The sequence below is a fragment of the Lutra lutra genome, chromosome 11, assembly GCF_902655055.1.
Source record: "Lutra lutra chromosome 11, mLutLut1.2, whole genome shotgun sequence".
NCBI classification, from domain to species: domain Eukaryota; kingdom Metazoa; phylum Chordata; class Mammalia; order Carnivora; family Mustelidae; genus Lutra; species Lutra lutra.
In genome coordinates this window covers 83712458-83738022 of record NC_062288.1, presented here as the reverse complement: position 1 = coordinate 83738022, position 25565 = coordinate 83712458, and the positions used below count along the sequence as shown (strand labels likewise).

The 25565-nt window shown below is 37.8% G+C and overlaps 1 protein-coding gene across 5 annotated transcripts in view; it reads left to right on the top strand.

The window, feature by feature from the left end:
- Positions 1 to 25565, top strand: part of GRM8 (glutamate metabotropic receptor 8) — a 768517-nt gene that overhangs the window by 470076 nt on the left and 272876 nt on the right. For all 5 annotated transcript variants that reach the window (XM_047695832.1, XM_047695830.1, XM_047695831.1 and 2 more), the window contains exon 7: positions 21149 to 21349. In XM_047695832.1, coding sequence (XP_047551788.1) covers positions 21149 to 21349 — 201 coding nt within the window. The remainder of the gene's footprint in view (positions 1 to 21148; positions 21350 to 25565) is intronic.

Below are 25565 nucleotides of genomic sequence, written 5' to 3'. Positions count from 1 at the left end.
TCCATACTCCAAGCTATAAGTTAGAAAATAGGTTATTCAACTCCTTGAATAAATTAAAAGGGAGTCTTCATCTTTCTCCTTTTCCCGATAAATTGATCTCTTGAGTCTGAGTGACATAATCTATATACCAGATCTTCTCCAGAAAGTTATATAGAAAGTGTAAATGGCTAGAGTAGCAAAAAGCGACTCATACTTCCTATTCCACTAAATGAAATCACTTTAACAAGATGTGATATGAGAAAATATCCACATGGTTTAGAGCATTTTTCACATGCTTATATTTCTTTAGGCTTCTTATTCATTATAAAGAAGAAGCTTCTTTCTCCTGATGCTTAGCTTAAGTTGTTTATATTTTAAGCCCGTGTTATGTATCATGCTCTGTGGGATTTTAACATTAAAAAAAAAAAGAAATTTGCTTCTGTGGAACATTTGCCTATACACCTGGTCCAGAAGCGGGCGCTGATTAAGGGAGCCGCCACCTAAGACCTGGGAGGTCCCCCTGGTCTGTCAGGGCAGTGCAGATGAAAAGCTTGCAGATCCTTTCCACTTCTAGCGTGGAAGCTGACTGGGAGTTTCTTGCTGTTTCTTTATGTGTTGACATGTTTGCAGGGCCACAATTATAAACTGATTACAGCTAGCAAAAAAAAATGCTTCCATTGTTCTCCCCGCTGAATGGTAATTAGACTGTTATTGTGTTCATTGCCATTTTTTATTGTTGCTAGTCTTTTGAACATTATTAGACTATCTTGGATTTCAGTATGTCCTCTGGAAAGAAGGAAATGCCAACCAAGTGCAATGTATGTAAGATGTTTATAGTGATTATCTTATTGTATGCTCTAAATCGTATCGTAGAAAAACTAAATATATACTAGAAACAAGACATTTTGTTTTCCTGTCTGTAGTCATTTGAACCACGTTTGATGCTCTCCTACTTCTCCCTCTTCCTTGATCGTATAGCTAGTTCAGAAAAGGCTGTTTCAAAGTTAGAATGCCATATGTTAGATTTCAAGTATAATCTGGACAATGTGAATTCTGTTTCTATGTGAAGAACAGCTTTTCTCGAAGGCTGCATTTACATTAGCTGAAAAGGAAAACTATTGGCAGTTTTTTTTTTTTTTTCTGTCTCTGAGTCTGAGTTGATTTATTTATTTTTTGTTTTGTTTTGTTTTGTTTTAAATTGACCGAATCGACCTGATTGCTATCTCACAGACATAATCTGTGAACTCATCTCCTAGACTCTAGGCCTAATTAGTCTAAATGCTTTCCTGGTTTGCGACTAATTGTATGTTTAACTGTTAAGTTATGATAAAGTCCATTTGAAGGGTAGAATAGAATTCATTCTTCATGTCCTTTAATGTAATTGTATCTTATTTTATCATTGCAATAGATGGGGATAAGAATTTTTCCCCATTCCGGGGCATTGAAAATATTTGAAGGTCTCTGAAATACGAAGAATATGCAGGAAGAGGCAGTCTTAGTGTATTAGAAAATGTTAAAAAGCACTTACAGTTTGGGAACAATGGATGAAATATGTGTAAAGGGTGTCTAAAAGAGTTTTTCGAATGATAGAATAAGCATACACTTTTCAGATGACTTTGCTGTTTTTGATAGATTTGACCAATGTTTCACTGAAGAAAGTAAATAGAGCAAGTGCATTTTTTTTAAAGATTTTATTTATTTATTTGACAGAGAGAGAAATCACAAGTCGGGAGAGAGGCAGACAGAGTGAATGGGGGAAGCAGGCTGTCCCCTGAGCAGAGAGCCGGATGTGGGTCTCAATCCCAGGACCCTGAGATCATGACCTGAGCGTAAGGCAGAGGCTTTAACCCACGAGCCACCCAAGTGCCCTGCAAGTGCATTTTCTAATCTGACAGTTTAAAATAGAATTAATTTGAGATTTCTCCCTCATCCTTTGTCACTTACATTTGGTTTTCAGCTGACATCTCTTGTCTAAGACAATGAGATTGATCACAAAATAGAAGCTTTAGAAATTTCTCTGAAAATTTGTGAAGCTACTAAAAATTATATTTCAGTAGGATTTACCTTAATTGAGGAAGTGCATAATTGGGATATGATGATCTACAAATAAGTAAAGGAGACCAAATATCCAAAAATAGAACTAAAAGATCTACCAAATTATTAAGGCATGCAAGTATTTGGCACAGCAAAAAGAAGTCAGGGATGATTATGAAGAAGTAAAAAAAGCAAAAACAATAAACAGCAAATTAATTAGTAAAGAAGATGAGATACCACTTGGAAAATTGACAAAAGAGAATAGAAAATTCTCTTTATCATTTTGTAAATATAACAGAAATAAAAGATCCTTTTTTCCTTTCAAATTTTTATTTTAATTCTAGTTAGTTAACATATAGTGTAATATTAGTTTCAGGAGTAGAATTTAGTGATTCATCACTTACACGGGACATCCAATGTTCATCATGAACAAGTGCCCTCCTTAGTGCTCATCACCCATTTAACCCAACCACCACCCACTTGGCCTTCAGTAACCCTCAGTTTACTCTCTGTCATTAAGATTCTCTTAGTTTATTTCCCTCTTTTTCCCCTTTCCATATGTTCATATGTTTTGTTTCTCAAATTCCATATATGAATGAAATCATATATTTGTCTTTCTCTGACTTCTTTTGCTTTCAGTAATACTCCCTGGCTTTATCCATGTGCCAGCCAAATGGCAAGATTTCATTCTTTTTGATGGCTGATGTCTCCTTTATCCATTTATTAGTTGATGGACATTTGGGGTCTTTCCATAGTTTGGCTATTGTTGATAATGCTACAATAAATATCAGGGTGCATGTATCCCTTTGAATCTGTATTTTTTTTATCCTTTGGGTAAATACCTAGTAGTTCAGTTGCTGAGTCACTGGGTAAAGTTCTATTTTTACCCTTTTGAGGGACCCCCATACTGTTCTCCAGAGTAGCTGCATCAGTTTGCATTCCCACCAACAGCATAAAAGGGTTACCCTCTCTCAGCATCCTACTGTCTGTTGTTTCCCATGTTAATTTTAGCCATTCTGACAGGTGTGAGGTGGTATCTCATCATGGTTTTGATTTGTATTTTTCTGATGATGTGTGACATTGAGCATTTTTTATGTATCTGTTAGCCATCTGTATGTCTTCTTTGAAGGAATAAAATATCTTGAAAGGCATTTCTTTCAATTAGTTAGAAGGAAAAGACAGTTAATTGACTTGATGATATTTTTTTCTATACTTTTAAAAAATGATTATTTATTTGAGAGCAAGAGAGCACATGCATAAGTGGGGGTAAAGGCAGAGGGAGAGGAAGAAGCAGACTCCCCACTGAGCACAGAGCCTGAAGCCGCTGGGTCTTGAACCCTGAGATCATGACCTGAGTCAAAGTCAGATGCTTAAACAACTGAGCCACCCAAGTACCCCTACTGTGCTTATTTTTTAGTAGTGAATCTTTATTTTTGAAGAAAGGTAGAATTTTTACAAAAGCAACAATATGTAGGGGATTTTTTTTAATTAAATGTGCTTACACATTTCATTTCAAATGGCTAGTATCAAATAGAAAAGAAGTACTGTAGAATTTGACTAGAGTTATTATTGCTCCCTCCATTCTTTTTTTACTGCCTAGAACTCTTGAGAAGAGGATCGTCACTGAGATACTTGAAATAAATGGCCATCTAAATTAGGTGATTGTTTCCCACCTACAACCTGTCAGTGATTAACATTAAAGAAAGCATGTTCACAACCTGAATATTATCAACCATTTAATATCTCTTTGTAAAACAGCTTATCTCATTGATAATTGGGCACTTGTTGGACAGAGATTAGAAGAAAGGATGGCTATGCATTTATTTATTTATTTTAAGAGAGAGAGCACGCAACTGGTGGGGCGGGGAGTTGCAGAGGGAGAGTCTTAAGGAGACTCTGCACTGAGCATGGAGCCAAACGGGGTGCTTGATCTCAGGACCCTGAGATCTGATCTGGGCCAAAACCAAAAGTTGGAAGCTTAATTGACTGTGGGACCCAGGTAACCCCAAAAGGATGGCTATTTAAAGGGGAAAAATGATCTAGAACTGCAGAGGCATGAGGCACTGGATACTAACTTAATGTCCCTCTTAATTTGGTTAGACATAGTCCTTACTATGAGAGCCGAAAAAGCCGACATTGTGAGAAAAATAGCATTTGCAAAATGAAAGGGATAGAGCCCTGAAGATCACTCAGTCTTTGAACTTAACTGAGAAGAAGAATGAAAAGCAGACATGCAGATCAAAAACACTTTGTCAGATTCATTAGACTGACACATCCAGCTGATTGACAAAAAGTCTATACATGTTAATTATAGTAACTTTAGAGAGCTTTTGAGTCTGTGTATTTATTATACTACTTATTATGAGGCTATAAGAGTGTGGAATGGGATAATTAGTTTTTATCAAGGGACATAATTGGCTAGAGGTTTATACTTAGAGGGTAAAGGACAAGAGGTTGCCAGAAGAAGTGATCTATAGAGGTAGGGCCTAAAGCTATTCATAAATTTCCAAGGCCAAGGAAAAGACCCTTTGCTACAGGAATGACTGTCATAGAAGGATGGGATAGGGGACACTAACATTTACTGAGATGTTACCATGTTCGTAGAAATAAAATGACAAACGAAAATGAATATGGTCCCTGCTCTTGTGAACCATTAATGACAATGTTTTAAAATCAGATAGGATACAGAGATGATTTTAAAAACCACAAAGAGGAGAAGGCCTTCAAGGGTTGTTTTCCTTATAGATTTTCTTTTTTTTAAATTTAAATTCAACTAGCCAACATATTGTACCTCATTAGTTTTTGATACAATGTCCAATGATTCATTAGTTGCATATAACACGCAGTGCTCATCACATCACATGCCCTCCTTATTGTCTACAAACAACCACTGATTTATTTGAAGAAAGAATATTCATTAATTCAGTGAGTAGGTGAAACTAGAAAAGGGGTACTTGGGTTGAAAGGTATTTTAAAGCCATAGTTGTAAAATGTAATCTTAAACTACTTTTGTCTGTACCAAGGGACACAAATTATAGTTTTCCTTTGACTGACTGCTTATAACAACACTCAAGGTAGGAGGTCATTTTCCCCTTATACACTGGTAAAGATGGGGATACTAAGAGAGGTTAACTCATTTGCCATAGATAACAGAGCTAGTAAATAGGGGATTTGTATCATAAATTTCATATTTTTCCTACTATTTCATGCTACCTCATAAAGACTGGTACAATAAAAATTCAACGTGTGGTAAGGAGGTTGCTGTCCTTGAGGTTAGACACAATGAGATCATGGTTGTGTATCATTTAGGATTATGCCCAGCTATAAGTAACAGGGAGGGAAAAATAACACTTGTTTCAACAAGACGTGACTTTATTTTTCTGTCTGGTAAAATTCAGAGGAGGCCTCCAGGAATAGTGCTGTGTGGCTTCTCATACTGCTCAGCTGTCTGGACGGTGTGGCTCTAATTCCTCCGGGTTCCAGAAGAAAGGCAGAACTCCAGTTACCCTCTTTGCCTTTTAAGTGTCAGGATGGAAGAAAGGATGTAAACAATAGAGATGAAGCGCACAGGTCCATGTCCTTTAAGAAAGGCTCCTGCAAGTTGCCACCTTCCTGTTTTTTTACAATCCTATTGGTGGCTATATTTAGATACAAAGGAGGTTGGGAAATGAGGTCTGTTCTGGTCAGTCACGTGTCTGCTAAAAATCAAGAGTTCTAATACCCCAGAAAAGCTGGTGAATTAATACTGAGGTACCACCAACGGTCTCTGCCCAGAGAGCCTCGATGAATGGTTGGGCTTGAAGACAGATAGAAGTCAAGATGTAAATGGCAAAGAGAGTGTGGAAACATGAGTGCTCTTCCAAGAAAGTTGGCTCTAAAAGGGAGGGTGCTTTATCAAATGACTCCCATACCCGACTCCGTCTCATTCCAAAATGCATTTGATTGAAAGATGATCAGAAAACTCACATATTAAAAGCTGCCACTTCATACAGAAGATGAACACACAGGACTGTCACAGAAAGTCAAAGGCCAGATGGTTACCAGGTGCTTAGAGCAGTCCTGTTAAATGAGACAGGTCTAGGGCACCTGGGTGGCTCAGTTGGTTAAGTGACTGCCTTCAACTCAGGTCCTGATCCTGGAGTCCTTGGATCAAATCCCACATCAGGCTCCCTGCTCAGCGGGGAGTCTGCTTCTCCCTCTGACCCTCCCCCTTCTCATGCTCTCCCTCTCATTCTCTCTCTCTCAAATAAATACATAAAATTTTTTTTAAATGAGACAGCTCTATCCAAGGATATAGCAGCAGGTTTATATCTTAATCTAAATTCGTTTTGTTGTATCTGGGCACCTTCTTTATTGTTTAGACTTGACTTATAATGGAAAAAGCAAGACAGTTTGAATAAGACTAGGAAGCAAGACACAGTGCGGAGGCTTGGCCTCACAGCTTACTGTGTTTGTGACAATGGTCAGGCTATTTAACCAGACTCAGTTTTCTTATGTAAAAATAAATAAATAAATAAAAATAATGGGAATAATATAACTTGCCTCATAGAGTGATTGTAAGAACTAGGTAAAAACATATCCAGCTTGTCTAGCATGGTGGTTGGCTCATAATAGATCTGATAAATGTTAGGTCTCTTCCTCTCAGCTTCTAAAAAGAAGGCTGTTTGTGAACATTTGTACACTTGAGCCATTATGTCTAAATGTTTCCTTTATCATAGCTCCCTGTTTCTATCCAAGTCCTTGATGGTAGTAACATAATTTGGGGAGTAAAAATAAACCACTGAGAACAGAATCCAAAAAGCAGATTTGTTAGAACTAAATTTAAAGTGCATCTCAGGCTATGATTTTCACTTTGGTTCTAAATATATCAAATTTCTATTTATAATTTTTCTCACAAAATGTGTTTTGATATTCAGAGTATGCGAGAAAAGTTTAAAGATGAAAATATTTTCAATTTCTTTTTTGCATTTGCATGTGCTGAAAGTTTAAAGATGAAAATATTTTCAAAAAAAAATTTTTTTTTTTGGCATTGGCACACAGGGGTAATAATGAGAGCTCCCAATAGGTCATGCTCCATCTCTCAAGGTGAAATTAGGGCTTGTTGCCAGAGAGACCTGTGGTGGTTAATTTGCTCCTCACAGGGCCAGAATTCCACTTCTGTCCTGGAAAGTTTTCTAGGTCTAGAGAGGTCTCACACTAAACCATGAGTTATAATTTAGTTTATATGTAATGTTGAAGGACATCACAGTTTATATTAGTAAGATTAAAAAAAATAAAAAGACTTGTCAAACAGATCTACTCTTTTTCCACAGTAAGGTAAGTTCCTAGTCAAAAGCTGCAATTTTTGATCTGAGGCAACAGTGTGTAGGAGTTCTGCGTAATGAATACTGATGTTCTATTGTTTCAGGAGTGATGAAATACAGCCACAGGTTCCTGATTTATGAGGGGTTTAAAATGAGCACTTACCTCATCTTGGATCTGTTGTTTTAACACTGTCTAATACGGTTAGTCTCAGATGGTCTGTTTCCTCTATTATGGAAATTATCCTACCAGCCCATGTGGAGAGAAGCAAGAAGCAAAACACCCTTGCCGACCCTACCTTTTATGTACATTTATTTGAACATAAAAATAGAAGGTATAGCTTTGGTTTATTTGAAAAAAAGTTTCCCCAAAAGTACTTCATTATATCCCATATAGTTTCCTGGAGTGGCCCTTCATAAAATATTAAAGAAAAGGGATGGTGGCTTTATGCACAGCTAATTGGAACTGTCTTATTGATGTGTGCGTCTTTGGAATGAAACTCTGTTCAGGTTGGTTTAACAAATATTGCTATTAACCTAAGACAGACTTGGGCACCATGTAGGCCCTGTGGGTCCTCAGAGGAAGAAGATCTAAACCCCCGTCCTTCATGAAGTTTCAGATTATCGAGAGAGAAAATAATATGGAGAAAGAAGTTGTAAGTCAAAAAATGATGACTGGCTTTAAAAAAAAATAAAATAAAATAAAATCTTTAAAAAAAAAAATGATGACTGGAAGACGAATCGTGCTGATTCATTAAACGCCGTCCACAGCCTCTGTGTTTACTGATTCCTGGTGAGGACTTGGAAAGAGTGGATGGTCTGCATCCGTGACGTTGTCTGACAGCAGCAGAGGCTGATTGAATTAATTGGAAGGCAACAAGAGAGGTCATCTTGTCTGGTCCCTGTCCCTATGAAGGATGGCACAGAAACTCTCCCAGACAGATTGTGACCTGCTTTAATCAGCCACTGGCATTATACCCACGCCTGTGCGGTGACCCTTAAAATTGGGAAGAAAAGTGAAAGACCCAGTCAGTCACCCAGCGGATAGACCACACTGCACAAAGGCAATGATTGTTTTCCTCTTTCATCTGGGTGCTCCAGAATCACACACAGATCCCCTCAAATGTTCATTTAAAGAATATGCATCTTATATGTCTGGTACATCTCATTTTCTGTTTTAAATTCCTTTTATAAGTTACACTTAAGTTGTAAAGCCCTAGTTTTGACCGTTTCAACCAAAAACCATGGTTCTTTGAATGGCGATGGTTTCTAGGGATACTCCTTTCATGTCGGCATGAGGGAACCTTACCACTATGCGCAACTTCTTGCTATTCACTTTTCCTCAGAGTTGATTTCATTAACTCCTTTCAAGGCTTTTAATTCCTCATGGGCAAACCTACTTAGGGATCCCCTCAAGTTTTACTCATCCTCAGAGGAACTTAATTACACAGGGAAAGAAGGTATAGCTGGAGAAAGGCGACATGACAGAAAGAGAGGAATCACGGAGCGAGGTAGTAGGAGCCTGTTCCCAGCTCTGCCTCTACCTGCTATATTGGACCCGGAGAAATCCCTCAGTGTTCCTTGACCTCAGTCTGGCTATTTGTAAAATAAGAAGATTGGATGAGGTCAGTGAGTTTCAGACTCTTCTTGATTGTACTCCAGATTAGTCATTTCTTGTTTATGGCAACCCAGTGCTCTCATGCCTCCATGCGAAGGTTCAAGAAATAGTACTTCCCGTTACTATGTGCAATACACTGAATTCCATTTTATTTTTGAAAAATGCAGTTTTTAATGATTTAAATGATTTAAAATCATTTTTACAGTGATTTTTAAAACACTAATAGGACGTGTCATAAGGCTTATAAAAGCAGATACGATCATTGTTAAGGTTGTTTCAGTATGAGCGTTCCTATTTTATTAGTTGCAAGTTTTAGGGTCTCATTATATGGGCTCTTGTAGTGACATCATTTCATTGTTGACAAAATCTTAAGAAGAATGAGAAAGTAGGGAAGAAGGATGGTGGGACTAGAGAGAGTAGAAGTGGGGAAAGTTTTGTTTTCCTGTGTGTGTGTTTAATGCCGACTCTCTTATTTACTGTTCAATTTTTTGTTCCAAAGAGAATATCTGAGACAACACGATTGATGACTTGCAAGAAGAAAGACTGAAGTTAGTTGCTGAGTAGTAACATAGTCTTGGAAACAATTCTGTGCCATCTCGTTCCCCAGTTCCTGGGGAGTTTGTAATAAAAAAAAAAAAAAAAAAAAAAAAAAAAATGAACTCCAGGGGTGGAGCCCTAACCTGGACTTAGAAAAGCCACAAATCAGACAGGGTACATTCCTGTAATACCAAGGGAGCAGACAGAATTTTTAGGTGCAGGCTACTGGGGTTCCCCTGGCCTGTCCTAACAGGAACAAATATACCATGTTCATTGCCCATTGGGCAAACGTGTGGCCATCTGGTGGGACAATATATTTCTGGCCTAGACAGCATCCATTGGTCTACTGGTCTCATTGAGCAGCAGGGTCTACCCGGATACAGAAGCCAGGAACCTGGAAGTCACTCCTGGCAACACCCTTTGCTTCAGTTCCAGCCAAATCCTGTTAATTATGTCTTCTAATGTCTCAAATGCATTTACATTTCTCTGTCTTCATCGTCACCTTAGCCCATGCCACACTTTGTCCTTGTTCATATTATGAAAGAACCTCCCAAGCAGTTATTCTTTTTATGTAATGCCCTGATAACCTCCCAAGCAGTGGGAGGTCTCTCTCCCGCCCCATCGCTCTTTCCTCCTTCTTGTCTATTCTTCTGACCCAGTGCTCTTTTTGAACCGGAAACCCAATTATATCACCTTTCAAAGGCCTCCTACTGCACATAGGAAGAAGACAAATTGACTCTAGGTAACCTGCAAAATCCCTAAATCTGCCCTCCCCGCCTCTCAGGCCTCATCTCTGCCACACTCCTCCCCAGCTCCAGCGTCCTGTGTAGGATTTCAGGCCCTCATACTTCTCCGCCCCTTCGATCAGTAGAAGTGTCACTGTCACTCAGCCTCTTGTGTTCCCCCTACTTCCCTTTCTCCTCTCATTCACTCCTGTTTATCCTTTCGATATGAGCCCATCACTCCCTGAGTTTTAGTTTACGGTTGTATCCAGCTCAGTGCTTAAGGTATCACCCAGGCTGACTGAACGGTGATGATAAAGGTGATAATAAAACATCCCTGTATAGTACTACTTACTGTTTCCAACACACTCTCCAGACTGCCTTAAACACATTACCTCAATTATGACAACAATTCTGTTGGAGAGTTACTTTTTATTCCCACTTTTCAGATAAGGAAACTGAGGCATAAGAGATTAAGGGATTTAAAGTCCCGCAACTAGTATATGGTGGTGTGAATTTAAACCCCAGCAGATTAGCTTCATGACGATGAAGACAGAGAAATGTAAATGCATTTGAGACATTAGAAGACATAATTAACAGGATTTGGCTGGAACTGAAGCAAAGGGTGTTGCCAGGAGTGACTTCCAGGTTCCTAATCTTTGAACTAAATTACCTCTTTCATGTTCATTAGATGAATATATGAATATATATCCTGGGTTTATATTGGGATTTCTTTTGTTCGTGTAATCAGAAAAGTGTTGCACATTGTAGAAGCTTAAATATTTTATAGCCCCATATAACAAATAATGGTGTCCATTTATTCACTGTGTAATGTGCTGGATGCCCTGCATTATCTCAATTCTCACAACAGCCATGCAACATAGGTATAAATTCCCATTTTATGAGTACAGAATAAGAGACTCAGGAACGATCTCAAGTCTTGATCTGTCTGATGTCAGAACCCATTTTTTTGCATTTTTCTGGGGTTTTTGTTTGTTTGTTTGTTTGTTTTTAACAAGAGATGGAACTTAACCCAGGCCTTCTATGTTGCATACAGTTTAAATAAGGGGAGAAGAAAATTTAAGCATTAAGAATGAATTGAGGGGCACCTGGGTGGCTCAGTCAGTTAAGTGTCTAACTCTTGGTTTCTGCTCATGTCATGATCTCAGGATGGGGAGATCCAGCCCTACTTTGGGCTCAGGCTTCTGGAGCACACAGGTTTGGGATCCCACCCACCCACCCCCGGTTACATGCACGCACACACACATGGTCTCTCTCTCTCTCTCAAATAATTAAAAATCTTTTTAAAAAAAAGAATGAGTTGAGAATTTATTAATTGTACCATGATCAACCACCTAAAAATACAATGAAAAAATTCTGTTTCATAAAGCTAGAAAACGAAATATCAGGGCATTACATAAAAAGGAATACGTGAGTGACATATCTTTGCTGAGGATTCCAGAAGAAGATTCGAATAAATGGAGAGGCTCTGTTTCCAAATGGGACACTTAATATCGCAGCTATTTCAAGTCTCCTGCAACTAATTTTAAAAATCAATACAATTCGAATAAAAGCTGTAATTTTTAGAACTAGCTTAAATAGTTCTAAAGTTTATTTGTGAGAACTATCAAGAATTTTAAAAAACAAGAGTATTGATAGAACTTGCATGAACAGATGGTAGAACTTATCATAAAATTACAATAATTGTCCAACAGGTAGTATTGGCATATTGGGAGACAAGTGGCCTAGAGGATAAACTCCAGCTGTATATCCAAGAACATATAGAGTTTGATGTGTGTTAAAAGTGACTTTATATAAATCAATGGGGAAAAGAACATTCAAGAGATAGTGTGGAAGAACTGGCTCATAATTTGAAAAACAAGGTTAGATCTCTACCTTGCATCAAATATCATGTTGAGTATTGGGAAGCAGTTAAATGCAAAAACCTGAATCCACTGAATGAACTACACTGCAAGTATAAAAACTATGCTTTCCTACAATATAGGGAAATCCTCACTAGGTGAAGTGAATATAGCAGATTAAAAAAATATATACACAGTATCTTCTTAATTTAGGGGAAAATAGAGAAATCCTGTAAGGCAATAGGTCAATATATAAATGGTGGTTAATGTGATAGGCTAATAGATATTCTTTCTTTTCTTCATTATACTTTTTTCTCACATTTCTACTAATACTGATTAGCTTTTGTGATTAGAAAAAAAAATATTTTTAAAGGCACATTTGAAGCCACATTATATGGTCTGCAATGACTACTAACATATCTTCGGGTGGGAGGATGCATTAGAAGTCCTATCTGCTAGAGGGAGTTTGGCGGGGGGAAACTGGATTCTTCTATGGAGTAGCTAAAGAGAAAAAACTCTACTATTCACTGTTGAACTCTGATGTACATGATCAAAATAATTATGTAAAGAAATGCAACTGTCTGAATTTAATCAAATGCCTTTTCTTTGTTTGGAGACTTAGGGATATATCTATGAAATAATTGCCTCTTCTGAGCATCTTTTTTTTTTTTTTTTAAACTGGTTGTTTTGCCTGAAGATACACTCTTAATCTTACTTGCCTCTTACCTTAGGTTTTTTAGTGTTTTAAAAACCCTAGGGCATTGCATGGAAAATTTAACACCTGAAGGGGACACCTGGCACCTGCCTGAAGCACTTTCCATTTCCTGCCAGGCACACAAAGGAGAGAAGTCATTGTGGGCTGATGTAGCACTCTTCAGGGGTTGATTTACAAGCATCTCCTGATGTGTCCTCAGGCAGCTAAGAGCCTTCAGTTCTTGGGACTACATTTAAATTACAGAAGAAATAGAGAGCAGGTGATTTTCAGCAGAGGACCCTTATCTTCTCATTTTCTCTGCCCTTTGTAAATAGATAAGGCAGAGGCTCAAATTAGTTCATTAGTCCAATACATCTGTTTATTCAGGTCCTTGACAAAGTCTAGTACAGAATTGACAAAGCAGAACCTTAGGTGTGGAATTCTCTTTTGAGCTTGATGTTACTTTCTTAGAGAAATCTTACAGACATTTACGCTCTTACCTTCCAGAGCTAAAATACTCTATTGATTTTTATAAATATTAATTTATAAGTTTTATTAGCTTTGGCTTTTGCCACAAATATCTAATCATCTTTCTTATGAATTTCAGCCACATTATGCCAACTTTATCTCAGGTGCATTACTGAAATTCACAAGCAAGATTAGTTTTTTTTTTTTAATGATTTTATTTATTTTTGGACAGAGAGAGAATGATCACAAGTAGGCAGAGAGGCAGGCGGAGGTTGGGGGAGAAGCAGGCCCCCTGCGGAGCAGAGAGCCCAACATGGGGCTCGATCCCAGGATCCTGAGATCATGACCTAGGCTGAAGGCAGAGGCTTAACCCACTGAGCCACCCAGGCGCCCCAAGATGAGTGTTTTAATATGTCAGAAAAATGCTTACAATGTTACAGGAGTGTATTTCCCCCTTTTTGTATATTTTAATATGTTGTCATTTGTTAATATTTATTAGTATTTCTGTAAAAGTATATATTATTTTATATTATTCTTTAGTTCCTGCTCACTGTTCTTTAAAGGTTCACACACACACACACAATCTCTACCTACTACTTACCATATAAGACAAGTCAGTTGTGGGTCTAATGACTAAAAGTTAGAGGAGTTCAGAGAAGTGGAAGGTAAGCCTGATTTGGAAAAACAAAACAAAACAAAAAAAACAAAAACAATTTCACAGAGAAGGAGGCAGTGTGATAATTAATGGCCAAGGTTTTGAGTCAGACTTGACTACCATTTACTGCCATAACTGTGTGATCTTGGGTAGTTTTTCAAATGTTGAGTCTTAGTTCCTTTATCTATTAAAAAATTAATAGTAATTTAGGACTAAAGAGATGCTTCTTATGAAGGGTCCTGCCCATCTTAATTATTTGTGTCCTTTTACTTCTCTGATCTTATTTTCCATAATTGATTCCTTTAACCATCAGATCAAAATAAAAAGAGACATGAAACTTTTCTCCTTCAAAAGGTACTAGATTTGAAGTAGTTAAAGTCTAAGAGTTGTGAAAATGCAGTAACTCAGTTAACCAGACTAATAATACAGGAAGAAAAATCCAGGCTGACAGTTGGTATTTTTTGTTACTGTAGAATTTCCAGGTCTCGATGGTAGTCCAGTTACTGGTTATTCCAAACTATTTTGGAGAATTTTTAGTGGTATTTGTTCACTCATACCCTTATACAATCTTCCAGCAATCTTAGCAAGTGTAAGGAGGAAACAGAAGAGAATATGCCCTAGCATCTAGAAATTTAGAACTGTAGGGACCCTGACTGATCATGTTATTCAATTGTCTAATTTCTACTGAGAAGTAAACAAATCCTAGAAAGCTCATGACTTGACCAAGGACACAAAGTCATTTGGCCACTCTGTTAGAACTAGAATGTGAGTCTTCGACTTCTCAGGCCATTGGTCTTTTTTCTTATTTTTTTTTCTTTTAAGATTTTATTTATTTATTAGAGAGAGCATAAGCAGGGGGAGAGGTAGAGGGAGGGGGAGAAGCAGACTCCCCACTGAGCAGGGAATCCAATGGAGGGCTTGATCCCAGGACCCTGAGATCATGATTTGAGCCAAAAGCAGATGATTAATCAACTGAGCCACCCAGGAGCCCCTCAGGCCATTGGTCTTACAACAGTACTACAATGGTACTTTACTCCTAAGTAAAGCTTAAATTATTGCAATGCTATAAATAAATGATCAGTGGTATTACTATTATGTGATTACTCTAAACATTTGGGCCTTTTGTTCTTCAAACAATTCAACAAATTTATATAAAATCTGCATACTTTGTTAGAGGATATATTAAATACTAGAGAATATTAAAAATCAGTTCTTTTAACTGAGGTCTTTCTTGATGCAGTTGGAGAGCCAGAGCTGTCAAAAACAAAACCTTCTTGTTAACCTGATTTTCCAAATTCTGTTAATGTTGTCAGGGTTCTGCTACCTTGCCTCAAAACACCTGAGTTGTTGATTGCCTTCAAACCTTACTCCCATATTTAATCAGGGCGCCAAATACTGTCAGTTTGACATCTGAAACATATTTTCCCTCATTCTTTTTTTCCTGCTTTTTCAACCTATATCTGCCCTGCCTCCCAGCTTGTATCTCTACCTTCAAACTACATTTGCTTCAATTTACTTTACCCATATTCCCAGAAATATTTTAAATATTGGTCATGGTTCTGTGTTTCCAACTGAACAATATTCAATATTCAATGTAGCATTTAAGATACTCTATAATCTGTTCTGGGCTGCTATATTAAAAAATTAAATATCAGTTCTCCCGCCTATCTTGATTTGACATCTTACCTGAAGCTTGGAGGCTGAGCAGGAGGTATCCAGGAAGGCGTGAAGAGTTACAGAGTGGATATCCATCCGCGTGAAGCCTTGTGGTGGGAGATCTCGGGTTATATTCAAGGACCTACAAGTGGAGCAGCAAGAGGCGGGGTGGTACCAGCAGATGAGGCTGGAGAGATGGGATAGCACATCGCGGAGGTCCCTGGGGGCAGTTGTCCCAGTCTAAAGCCCAGGAATGTGCCCAAGTCCACTTGCCTTGGGTTGTGTTAGTTGGGACCCGGATCTAGGTCTGCCCCACTGGCCCATACTCTTTCTCCTGTAGCCACTGCCTCCCTCAGTCAGTCTGTCTTTCTGCCTTACCATAGGGCCCTTGTTCTCATCTCCCTGCAGTTTGCATGGGAGCTGCTCGCGCTTCATTTGCCTATCCCGGTGCTTAGGAGAAATTCTTGTATAATTGAATATGCTTCTGTTTCTTTCCTCTATTGTATCCTTGAAGCCAAATCAGTTTAAATTCAGTAGAAGGTGACTTAGGTTGGCTGAGTTGATAGCGATTCCTTTTGCATGTGCAGTGTGATTCTTTCTGGTTCTCATGGATTGTTACTGGCGTACGTGGTTCACTGATTTCAGTCACCCACTGTGCAGTTAGTGCATATATGTAGGGCACTGGGAGAGCAGCTTGTAGGATATGACAGTCTTTTCTCTGGTGCATTGAGTAGCGAGATACAGAGTTGTCGTGGAATTCAGAATGACCCTTCATTCTGGTCCTATGGGCCTAAATGTGTCCCTAGCAGGTCATGGATTCTCTTTCCTCCTACCATCCTCTCACACTAACTGCAAGAAAACAGTTTAATCATTTAAAATAGTTGCTGCATTCGTAAGGAAAAGTCAGAGAGAAACTAAATAAATACTTTTTAACCTATAAATTTAGAATGTGGGATTTTTTTCTACTGCGTGCTAGGATTATAGTAAAAAAAAAATCAAACTGACTGGCTATTTGGTTTCTTGGGAATAAAATGACTGGTAGGACTTCCATCTCCTCCTCCTCCTCTTTCTCTGCTTCTTTTTCTTCTTCTTCACTGAACTGATTAGTTTATTGGATCATCATTATATTAACATACTTTCAAGAAAAGGAAAATAAACTCAAATCTCAATCTATAAAACTAAACTACACCCTGAGAAATCAGAAATTCTTGGAAAGCAAAGCTCAACGACTATCTGTCAAAGAATTTAAAATTCATGTCAGGCATATCTTAGGAACTCGCGCTGTAATGTATATGGCACTCTGCAAACTTGAGCAGATTTGCCTTTTGAAGAACAAGAGGATACACCATGATGCTCGAAAGACCTTAACTGAGGCACATGAGGTATTGCTTGGACCAGTAAGAATTTATTCTGTTGTCCAGGAACATGAGATACAGTCAAAAGTTTTACATTTCATTAATGAAAATGTAACATAATCTTGCTATAAAATTTATGAGGCTGACTTCAACTCCCCCCCTGTAAACACTTTGCTATTTGCTGTTAATTTTAAGCTATACACTAAAGCACATCACAACTTTACAGTCACTATTTTAAATGGATGACTGACATATAGCCTTTGACAATATTTAGCCCTTTATAGCAATACATTAACGCTAACTTTAGAAACTATAGCATAATGAAATTTTACAGCCAATTAAGTTGATGAGTCACTGTTAGCTTCTTAAATTCCTTTTTAGATGAATAAGACAAGCAACTACAGGAATTGAGGAGCAAACCCTAGCTCTTGTAAAATCTTAAGTGTCTTCATGAAGTTGAAATGTTAGGGAATAGAAAAATATGGTGTCTAAACAGCCTGGAAAGAAATAAAATGACTTTTTGTTAAACTTAGAAATGATAATAATGTTCAGTCTTTTAGTGTGTCACCGTGTGCTTCCATCACTTCATGGAAAGAGTCATAGTGAGTCCACTGACTTGTGTGACAGTCGTCACTAAGCAGCCTTCTGAAGTTTTACTTAAAAAAGAGCGCAAAGTTGGATATATTTAATCTCTGCTCATACTACTAGGAGTTTACAACTAGTTAAGGAAATAAATAGTTTAACAAGTGCAAATTTAAATATGTCCCTTTAATAATAGGTATGGTATTTGAGAGTTAATTATAAATCTATTATGTATAAAGTTAAAATTGCTTTAGGAAAAATCAAGAAAGAATAGGTCTACTAAGGGCACCTGGGTGGCTCAGTCAGTTAAGCAACCAGGTCTTGATTTTGGCTCAGATCATAATCTCAGGGTCATGAGATCAAGACGTACCTTGAACTCATCCTTTGCACAGAGTCTGCTTGAGATTTTCTCTCTCCCTCTCCCTTTGCCCCTACCCCCTCAAATAAATAAATAAATCTTAAAAAAAAAAAAAGAATGTCTATTCAATTAGGACATCTCCATTAAAATTTATCAGGAAACTATTGTGTATAATTTATCCCAATTATTGAATGTTGAGAAATATCTTTATAGATGGAGTAAGGTTGCATTGAATAAACTGTGGCATTAAAATAAAATCATATTTTTATTTTAATCATATTAAAATAAAAACATTTTAGGATGGAGTAAATTTAAAAATATAAAACATTCACACATATCTAGCTCTTACCTACATTCCATGGACTGAAAAATTTCCAAATTTATTTATGTTCTTGTGGTCATTATTTTCTTTGTACTTGGGCTTGGGCATTTTCTGCCATTTCTGTGCCTGCTGTTCACACTCCACCCAGTGGCAATGGAGAAAAATAAATTCTCTCTTTAAAAAGAGGGGTGCCTGGGTGGCTCAGTCTTTTAAGTAATTAACTCTTGTTTTTAGCTCAGGTCATGATTTCAGGGTGGTGAAATTAAGCTCTGCTTCAGGCTCCGCACTCAGTGAGGAATCTGAGATTTTCTCTCTCCCTATGCCCCTCCCCCTTCTCTCTCTTAAACAAATAAATAAATCTTTTAAAAATTGTGCATCCTCTTGATTATTAGAGAAGACCCACACACGCACACAAATAAAGTACACAAGAGAAGCAAAGTCAGAGGAACAAGTGATAATGTTCACAGGTGTGTGTGTGTGTGTGTGTGTGTGTGTAGCCGAGGGATTTACAGAGCCGCAGCAATACAAACTGTAAACTTGGAATGTAGTGTTACAGACAATGTTTGTGTCCCTTTCATAAATTTGAAATGTGTTAAAACTCTACCCCCTGATATAAAGGTATGAGGATGTGGGGCCTTTAGGAGGTAATTAGGTTAGATAAAGTTTTGAAGCTAGAGCACTATCCCTCACGAATGGGATTAGTGTCCTTAAAAGAAGTCACCCAAAGTCTGCTCTCTTCCATGTAATGATATAATAAGAAAACAGCTGCCTGCAACCCAGAAGATATCCTTCACCAGGACCCAACCATGCTGTTACCCTTAGTCTGGACTTGTAGCCTCAAGAGCAATGAGAAGCAAATTCTGTTGTTTACAAGCCGCCCAGTCTTTGGTATTTTGTTATAGCAGCTCAGACTAAGACAGTGAGGTATCTGTGTTTGGAAATTACAGATTTGTCATGTCCCCAAATTGGAAGATGCTGATTCAGTAAATCTGGGGTGGCCCTCAGGAGTCTGGACTTAAGAAGATAATCAGGAATGGAACAACTGCTCGAGGATTTATACGATTCATTTCCAGTTATCAAATTTAGTGATACAAAATGAATGAAACTGGGAATCTTCTTATGGACCTACGGGCCTACCCTCAAAGTAGTTATTTCAGTCTTGTATCAAGTTTACTTGTCATTTGCCTCTTGTTTTCTTAAGCAACCATGCTGGTTGGCTCAGGACTATCCGGGTTTTGGTCCTGTATTCTGAGAAATCCCTCGATCCTGGATTAACCAGAGTGGTTGGTCACCAGATAAGATCTTTAAAGAAACAACTCATCTTTTTAGTTGCTGTGATGACATTCTGGACATAGCAAAGCCATTCTAAGACCCCAAGGAGACAAAGTGCCAATGAAGATAGGGAGAAGACAGTGCTCCTGGATCTGCATGGATGTTAGCTTAGATCATACAGTTAATGCAGTTGAAGGGATCGGTATGTCTTTTGTCATCTTGAAGAACAGATCTCCCCTCTCTGCTGTCAAACCTGTAAGACCTTCGATTCTGATTGAGGTTTTAGGGAAATGATGTAATTCTCTATAATAATAGCCTGGTTTTAGCACTATTGAGCTTGACATGGAAGCATACTATGTAGGAATATGATAGGCAATTGGAAAGGTGGGCTGGCAGTTAGGTGACAGGAAAGTCCAAGAAAACTAACTTATCAGACTGCTAGATTTAATAAATAAATTGATTAATACAGAAATAGAAAATTGTTGAGTATCTAAGCACAACATGGTGACTATGGTTGATAATACTGTATTGTATACTTGAAAGTTGCTAGGGGTAAATCTTAAATGTTACCACCACAAGAAAAATAAAAAAGCTTACTCTGGAAGGTAATGAATGTGTTAACTAACCTTTATTATCATTTCATAATATATACATATATAAAATCATCATGTAGTATACCCTAAACTTAAACCATGTGATATGCCAATTTTATCTCCGTAGAAAGATTTAAAAATAAAATAAAATAGAAAATTGAGTTCAAGGGGCATCTGGGTGGTTCAGTTGGTTGAGCGTCCAACTCTTGATTTCGGCTCAGGTCATGATCTCAGGGTCCTGAGGTAGAGCCTCACCTCAGTCTCCAAGCTCAATGCAGAGTCAGCTTGTTTCCCTCTGTTCCTCCTCCTGCTCTCTCTCTCAAATAAATCAATAAATAAGATCATTAAAAAAAAGAAAAAGAAAATTGAGTTCAAGAAGAAAATAAGTTGAATGATTCTTCTGAAGATAGCTGGTTTGCTTAAGGAAAAACTGTCTCTTAATATTTACAAAAAGGACTCCCAAGTAAAATACGTTCAAAATGAGAATAGATATGGTGGGGCGGGGGGAGGAAAGACCTTACTTTGAGACACTAATTAAATGATACTCCTGGAACTGAAGTAGATGAAAAGAAGAAACCTACGCATTTTGCTTATAAGATCAAGTCACTACCAAAATGTTATGTAATTACTAGAATGTAAAACGTAATCGGACTCAGTAAGGTAGAAATAAAGATAATGGAATTATATGTTTTTGTTTAGTTTATATCTTTTTGTTGCTAATAGAATAGTTTCTGTTCTTTCCAAATAAAAAATTCAATACCTAGTTTAAAAGCCTGACTCAGTATGTATAGGAATAAAATAATTGGGAGTAAAAGTAAATAGTTTTGTCTCATTAAGTGTGCCTCAGAGGGCACCTCGGTGGCTCAGTCACTAAGCCTCTGTCTTCAGCTCAGGTCATGATCCCAGAATTCTGGGATCGAGTCCCACATCAGGTTCCCTGCATCGTGGGAAGCCCCCATCCCCCTCTCCCACTCCCCCCCCTCCGCTTGTGTTCTCTCTCTCGCTGTGTCTCTCTCTGTCAAATAAATAAATAAAATCTTAAAAAAATCAAAAGTGTACCCCAAATGTGGAAATCTTAGCCCTAATGCCATCTTTGAGTAAAATCTAACACCAGTTGATGGTTTACTTTTTTATTTTACAGGGCTGGAGAGAATTGCCAGGGATTCATCTTATGAACAGGAAGGAAAGGTGCAATTTGTAATTGATGCTGTGTATTCCATGGCTTATGCCCTGCACAATATGCACAAAGATCTGTGCCCTGGATACATCGGCCTCTGCCCACGAATGAGTGCTGTTGATGGGAAAGAGCTACTTGGTTATATTCGGGCTGTAAATTTTAATGGTAAGTCACAAGGGTTTTTTTGGTCATTAACTACTTTAGAAGTGACAGTGTTTGTTCCTCCCCACCCCATACACAGAAGACATTCAAACAGAGTGGAAAGCCCAGGATTAGAAGCAGTCCCTCTTTTAATCAGAAGTGTGAGTTTTTCCACCTGCTTTTAAATCTCAAACATATTTTTTTTGGTGCTCCTGAAAGAAGCAGAAGTTAAAAATAAACCTCAATCAATCAAAATACTCTACTTAAATATCCCTATTTCAGAAATAACTTAGGAGGCTCATTTGGAACCGCTCACAATCACAACAGATTAGATTTCTTTGAAAATGTTTTGTTTTCGTGCCATTGTTAGAGAAGGACGTGTAGAGATTTTGTTTTAAAACTGATCTTCAGCTTCTTGAACAGTAAGTTGACTAGAGGAAGGTAGATGATCTGGATTTGCTACCTATTTACCTTCTGAGCGCTGGGTTAAGTTTCTGTATCTTCTCTTTCCTTGTATCACTTTCAATGATCTGGTTGCTGTAAAGCAATGGGCTGCATCCTATAAGCTAGAACTGCACGGGATGCCTTGGAGATGGGATTTACTTCCTGCAGAAGCAGAACTTCTGCTCTCTGTGAGTGTCACAGAAACTGATACAAAATATGATGGACCCACAGCATTCCGCTGAGAATAGCCAACTGCCTGTCCGAAGTGAAGGAGTTACTGAATGCTGCTGCTCTTTCATGAAAGCTGTAATGGTTGCTGCTCATGATTTTGACCGTTATTTTCAAATGAAATGATAGAATGCTCTGAGCTGTCTAATTCTTTCTGTTTGGCTGTAATCCACACAATGGACATGCCTCCGAGTCACGCACAGCACTGCACTGTCCATCATAATACACTCCAGTGACCTCAGCTGCCAGCCTTTCTCAAAAAAGCACAAGGTCATCTTCAATTTAGAATTCAAGTGGAAACTTCTTCTTTTGCTTTGTGCAGGCAACACAAGGCAAGATTTGGTTTACATTCAACACAGGGTATCCTTATTTTCAGCAGAATTTTTTGTGAGGCATTACGTAACAATCCTTTTGTTATGAATATAAATATTAAGAGGAGTTTAAAAATAATTTTCTTGCAATTATAAAAATTGAGCAAAAGAAGAATATTACAAGGCAAGGTTATTTATCCTAACGTGAGGTTGGGGAACACTCCACTTATCCAAGTAGTTAGGAGCTGTGAAGAGGAATGCAAATGATTATATTTTCTCAATAACTGAAGCTCACCTCCAGAAGATGGGAAAATCTTTAAAGAAACACGAGATTAAAGTATTTTAAAGGTGAATGACCAGTTTCTCCCTTATCTTAATCATAGATAAAAGCCAACCCCTTCCTTGATGACTTCCATTATTATACCATACTGTGATATAATGATGCTATTAACGACTATTAAAAACATCTTAATGCCTAATGATTATTAAGACAGTTTGCCTCTAGGCTCCAATGATTCCTGAGTTCTATTGTCTACTTTTTATAGTCTTTTTTCCTCTACCACCTTATCAGGCTGCTGTTTTTGTGCCTTTTTTTTTTAAGGACTGATCTCTTCCATAATTTCCTTCTTTCAACCCACTATGGACAGAGAAGCACATATGAGATTTCATTCATTTAGTCAAGATATATTTATTGAGCACATAGAACATGTTAAACATTGTGATAGGTGCTGGAGATACACTACTGATAAAAACAGTCAAAACAGGAGATTTAGATTTTCTTGGGGAATTAAATATTAATCAAAAAAGCACACAAAGGTGTAATAATATAGGCTGTAATGAGCGCTGAGAGTAGAGGTGTGCCAGACTGAGAGTTTCTAAGAGGGAAACATCCCTGCTCTAGGGAGTTAGTGACAGGTGTGACTCTGAAGGAAATGGGTGTCAGAGATAAGGATAAGATAGAATACAAGAGGGCTAACAGGCCATCCTTAAGATTTGTTTACCTTGAAAGCAACAGGAACCCATTAAGGCGTAATAGAACTGTGTCTGATATGAGTAAGTATAGTCTTGGTATGAGGGTCATATAAAATACATGAATTTTAGTATATACACTTAAAGAATCTCTTTGAGCTCCCTGGAGAGCTGTTTTGCTAATGGCTTGAGACTTGTCTGTATTCCAACAGCTGATGCTACAAGGTAAGAGACCTATACATAAGCCAATTGTCATGGATTATATACTCCTCCTGATTTTTAGTAATTTTCAGGAAGTTCATAAATTGTTAAATTTCATTGTTAGCTTATTAGTGTTCATTAATTATTAGTGCCTTGCCTATGATATATGCCTATGATAAAAAGATATATAGGGCAGTTCAAATAGAAGTATATTATCAAAATCATTTCAAGAGGAAGAAACAATATGGTAACTAGGATATGGGACTACATCAAGTTCTAACCTTCCAGAGCAGCCGTAATGTAAAGGGACATCGAGTGGGATATATAACTTTCATTGTGATGGAAGCAAGCCTACCTATTTTTTAAGAGAGGACTAATTTTCTGGGAAACTCTATCTACAAGAACTGTATCATATGGGACTTTGACAACCTAATAATATGAGCAAAGTTATATAACAAAATTTTATATAAAAGAAACAGCTTTCTCTTTGGCTGTTTTGCACCTGTACCCACAATCAAAGCCAAGAATGTAATGCTTGTAACACTGAAGGGTATTTTATTAAGAGTTTTCAGGAGGGAGATAATCTTCTTTATCTAGGTTTACAACTTTCTCAAACTCTGATGATATGGGGATTACCATATCCTGTTAAGAATAAATGAAGAACATTTCCCTTATACTCTGCTTTTCAGACTTGATCTTCAAAAGAATGCTACTCAGGGGCGCCTGGGTGGCTCAGTGGGTTAAAGCCTCTGCCTTGGGCTCAGGTCATGATCTCAAGGTCCTGCGATCCAGTCCCGAATCTGGCTCTCTGCTCAGCAGGGAGCCTGCTTCCTCCTCTCTCTGCCTGCCTCTTTGCCTATTTGTGATCTGTCTCTGTCAAAGAAATAAATAAAATTAAATTTAAAAAAATTAAAAAAAAAAAAGAATGCTACTCAGAAATTTAATGTTTCAGTCAGTTACTGGGTTGAAGGGGTGGCCATACTCTTGGACACTCCACTTCTCCTAGTGCTACTTGCTGGTCCTAGAAGAACCTTGAAATGTCCTAATAGCTACATGGAGCACACATCAAATCTCCCGACTTAAATATCCTTGCCCTTCACAGGGCTTTCATAGGAACTGGAGGTAGACATCTAGAATATGTGCTAGGAACCTAGCTAACAGCTATTACATGTTGTTAATTTCGTGTCAATTGAGTGGGTTGTGTTGGTGATGGTCAGTGTTCTCACCTAGTGAGATGGCCACCTCACTTCCCAAGGCCTGGAAGTGTGAGAGAACCATTGACCAAACCCAGTTTCCTTGAGATCAGTTTGTTATATCCTGAAGTGCTGAGAATGTACCTGACTAGACCCAGAGCTGCTTACTGTACGTGACAACAAAAAATTATTGTATACTTAGTGTTTTCTTAGCATAGCTGTTACCAGTTGTTGAAGAATGAGCTTTGTAAGGCAACTGTCCATTTTGTATAGTGTAGCCTTCCAGATTTTCTGTCAGGATCACTGAGCTACAAAAGGTAATCTTAAGTAACTAAAAAAAATTGACCAATTGGATGGAATTACCTAGTAATGTCCATTTAAATATTGGACAATGTCTGCTCTAAATTGTAATTTAGGCGTCGAAAAAACTGTTGTTTAACTGGTTCTTCCTGACATTAATGAGATATCAAGGCAGATTGCTTTTCATGATCCCTTTTAATTTGAGATGGTAAATAAAACCTTGTCATTGGTAAGAAGGGAGACTCTTCCAGTTTGTAACAGCAGGAGGTAAAGGGGCCCTGACAGCTGGGTGCTGCACAGACCATTGGTATAAAATTAAAATAACTGTTTAAAACTTGGTCTTGCTGAGATTGTAACCTTGTGTGCAGTATGCCTAATTAGACAATGGTTTAAAGATACTTGGTTTAAAGGCTCATGCTTCTTCCAGTCTCTTGTTTAACTGAGAACATAACAATCATCTTAGAATTTCAAATGATAAATGATTAGTATTTCAGGCCAGGATTATTCCATAACACAACAACTAGTTAAAGGTGAAACCCTTAGTCAAACTACTAAACTACAAAGTGGTATTTCTGTTAAAGACTTAAGCAACAA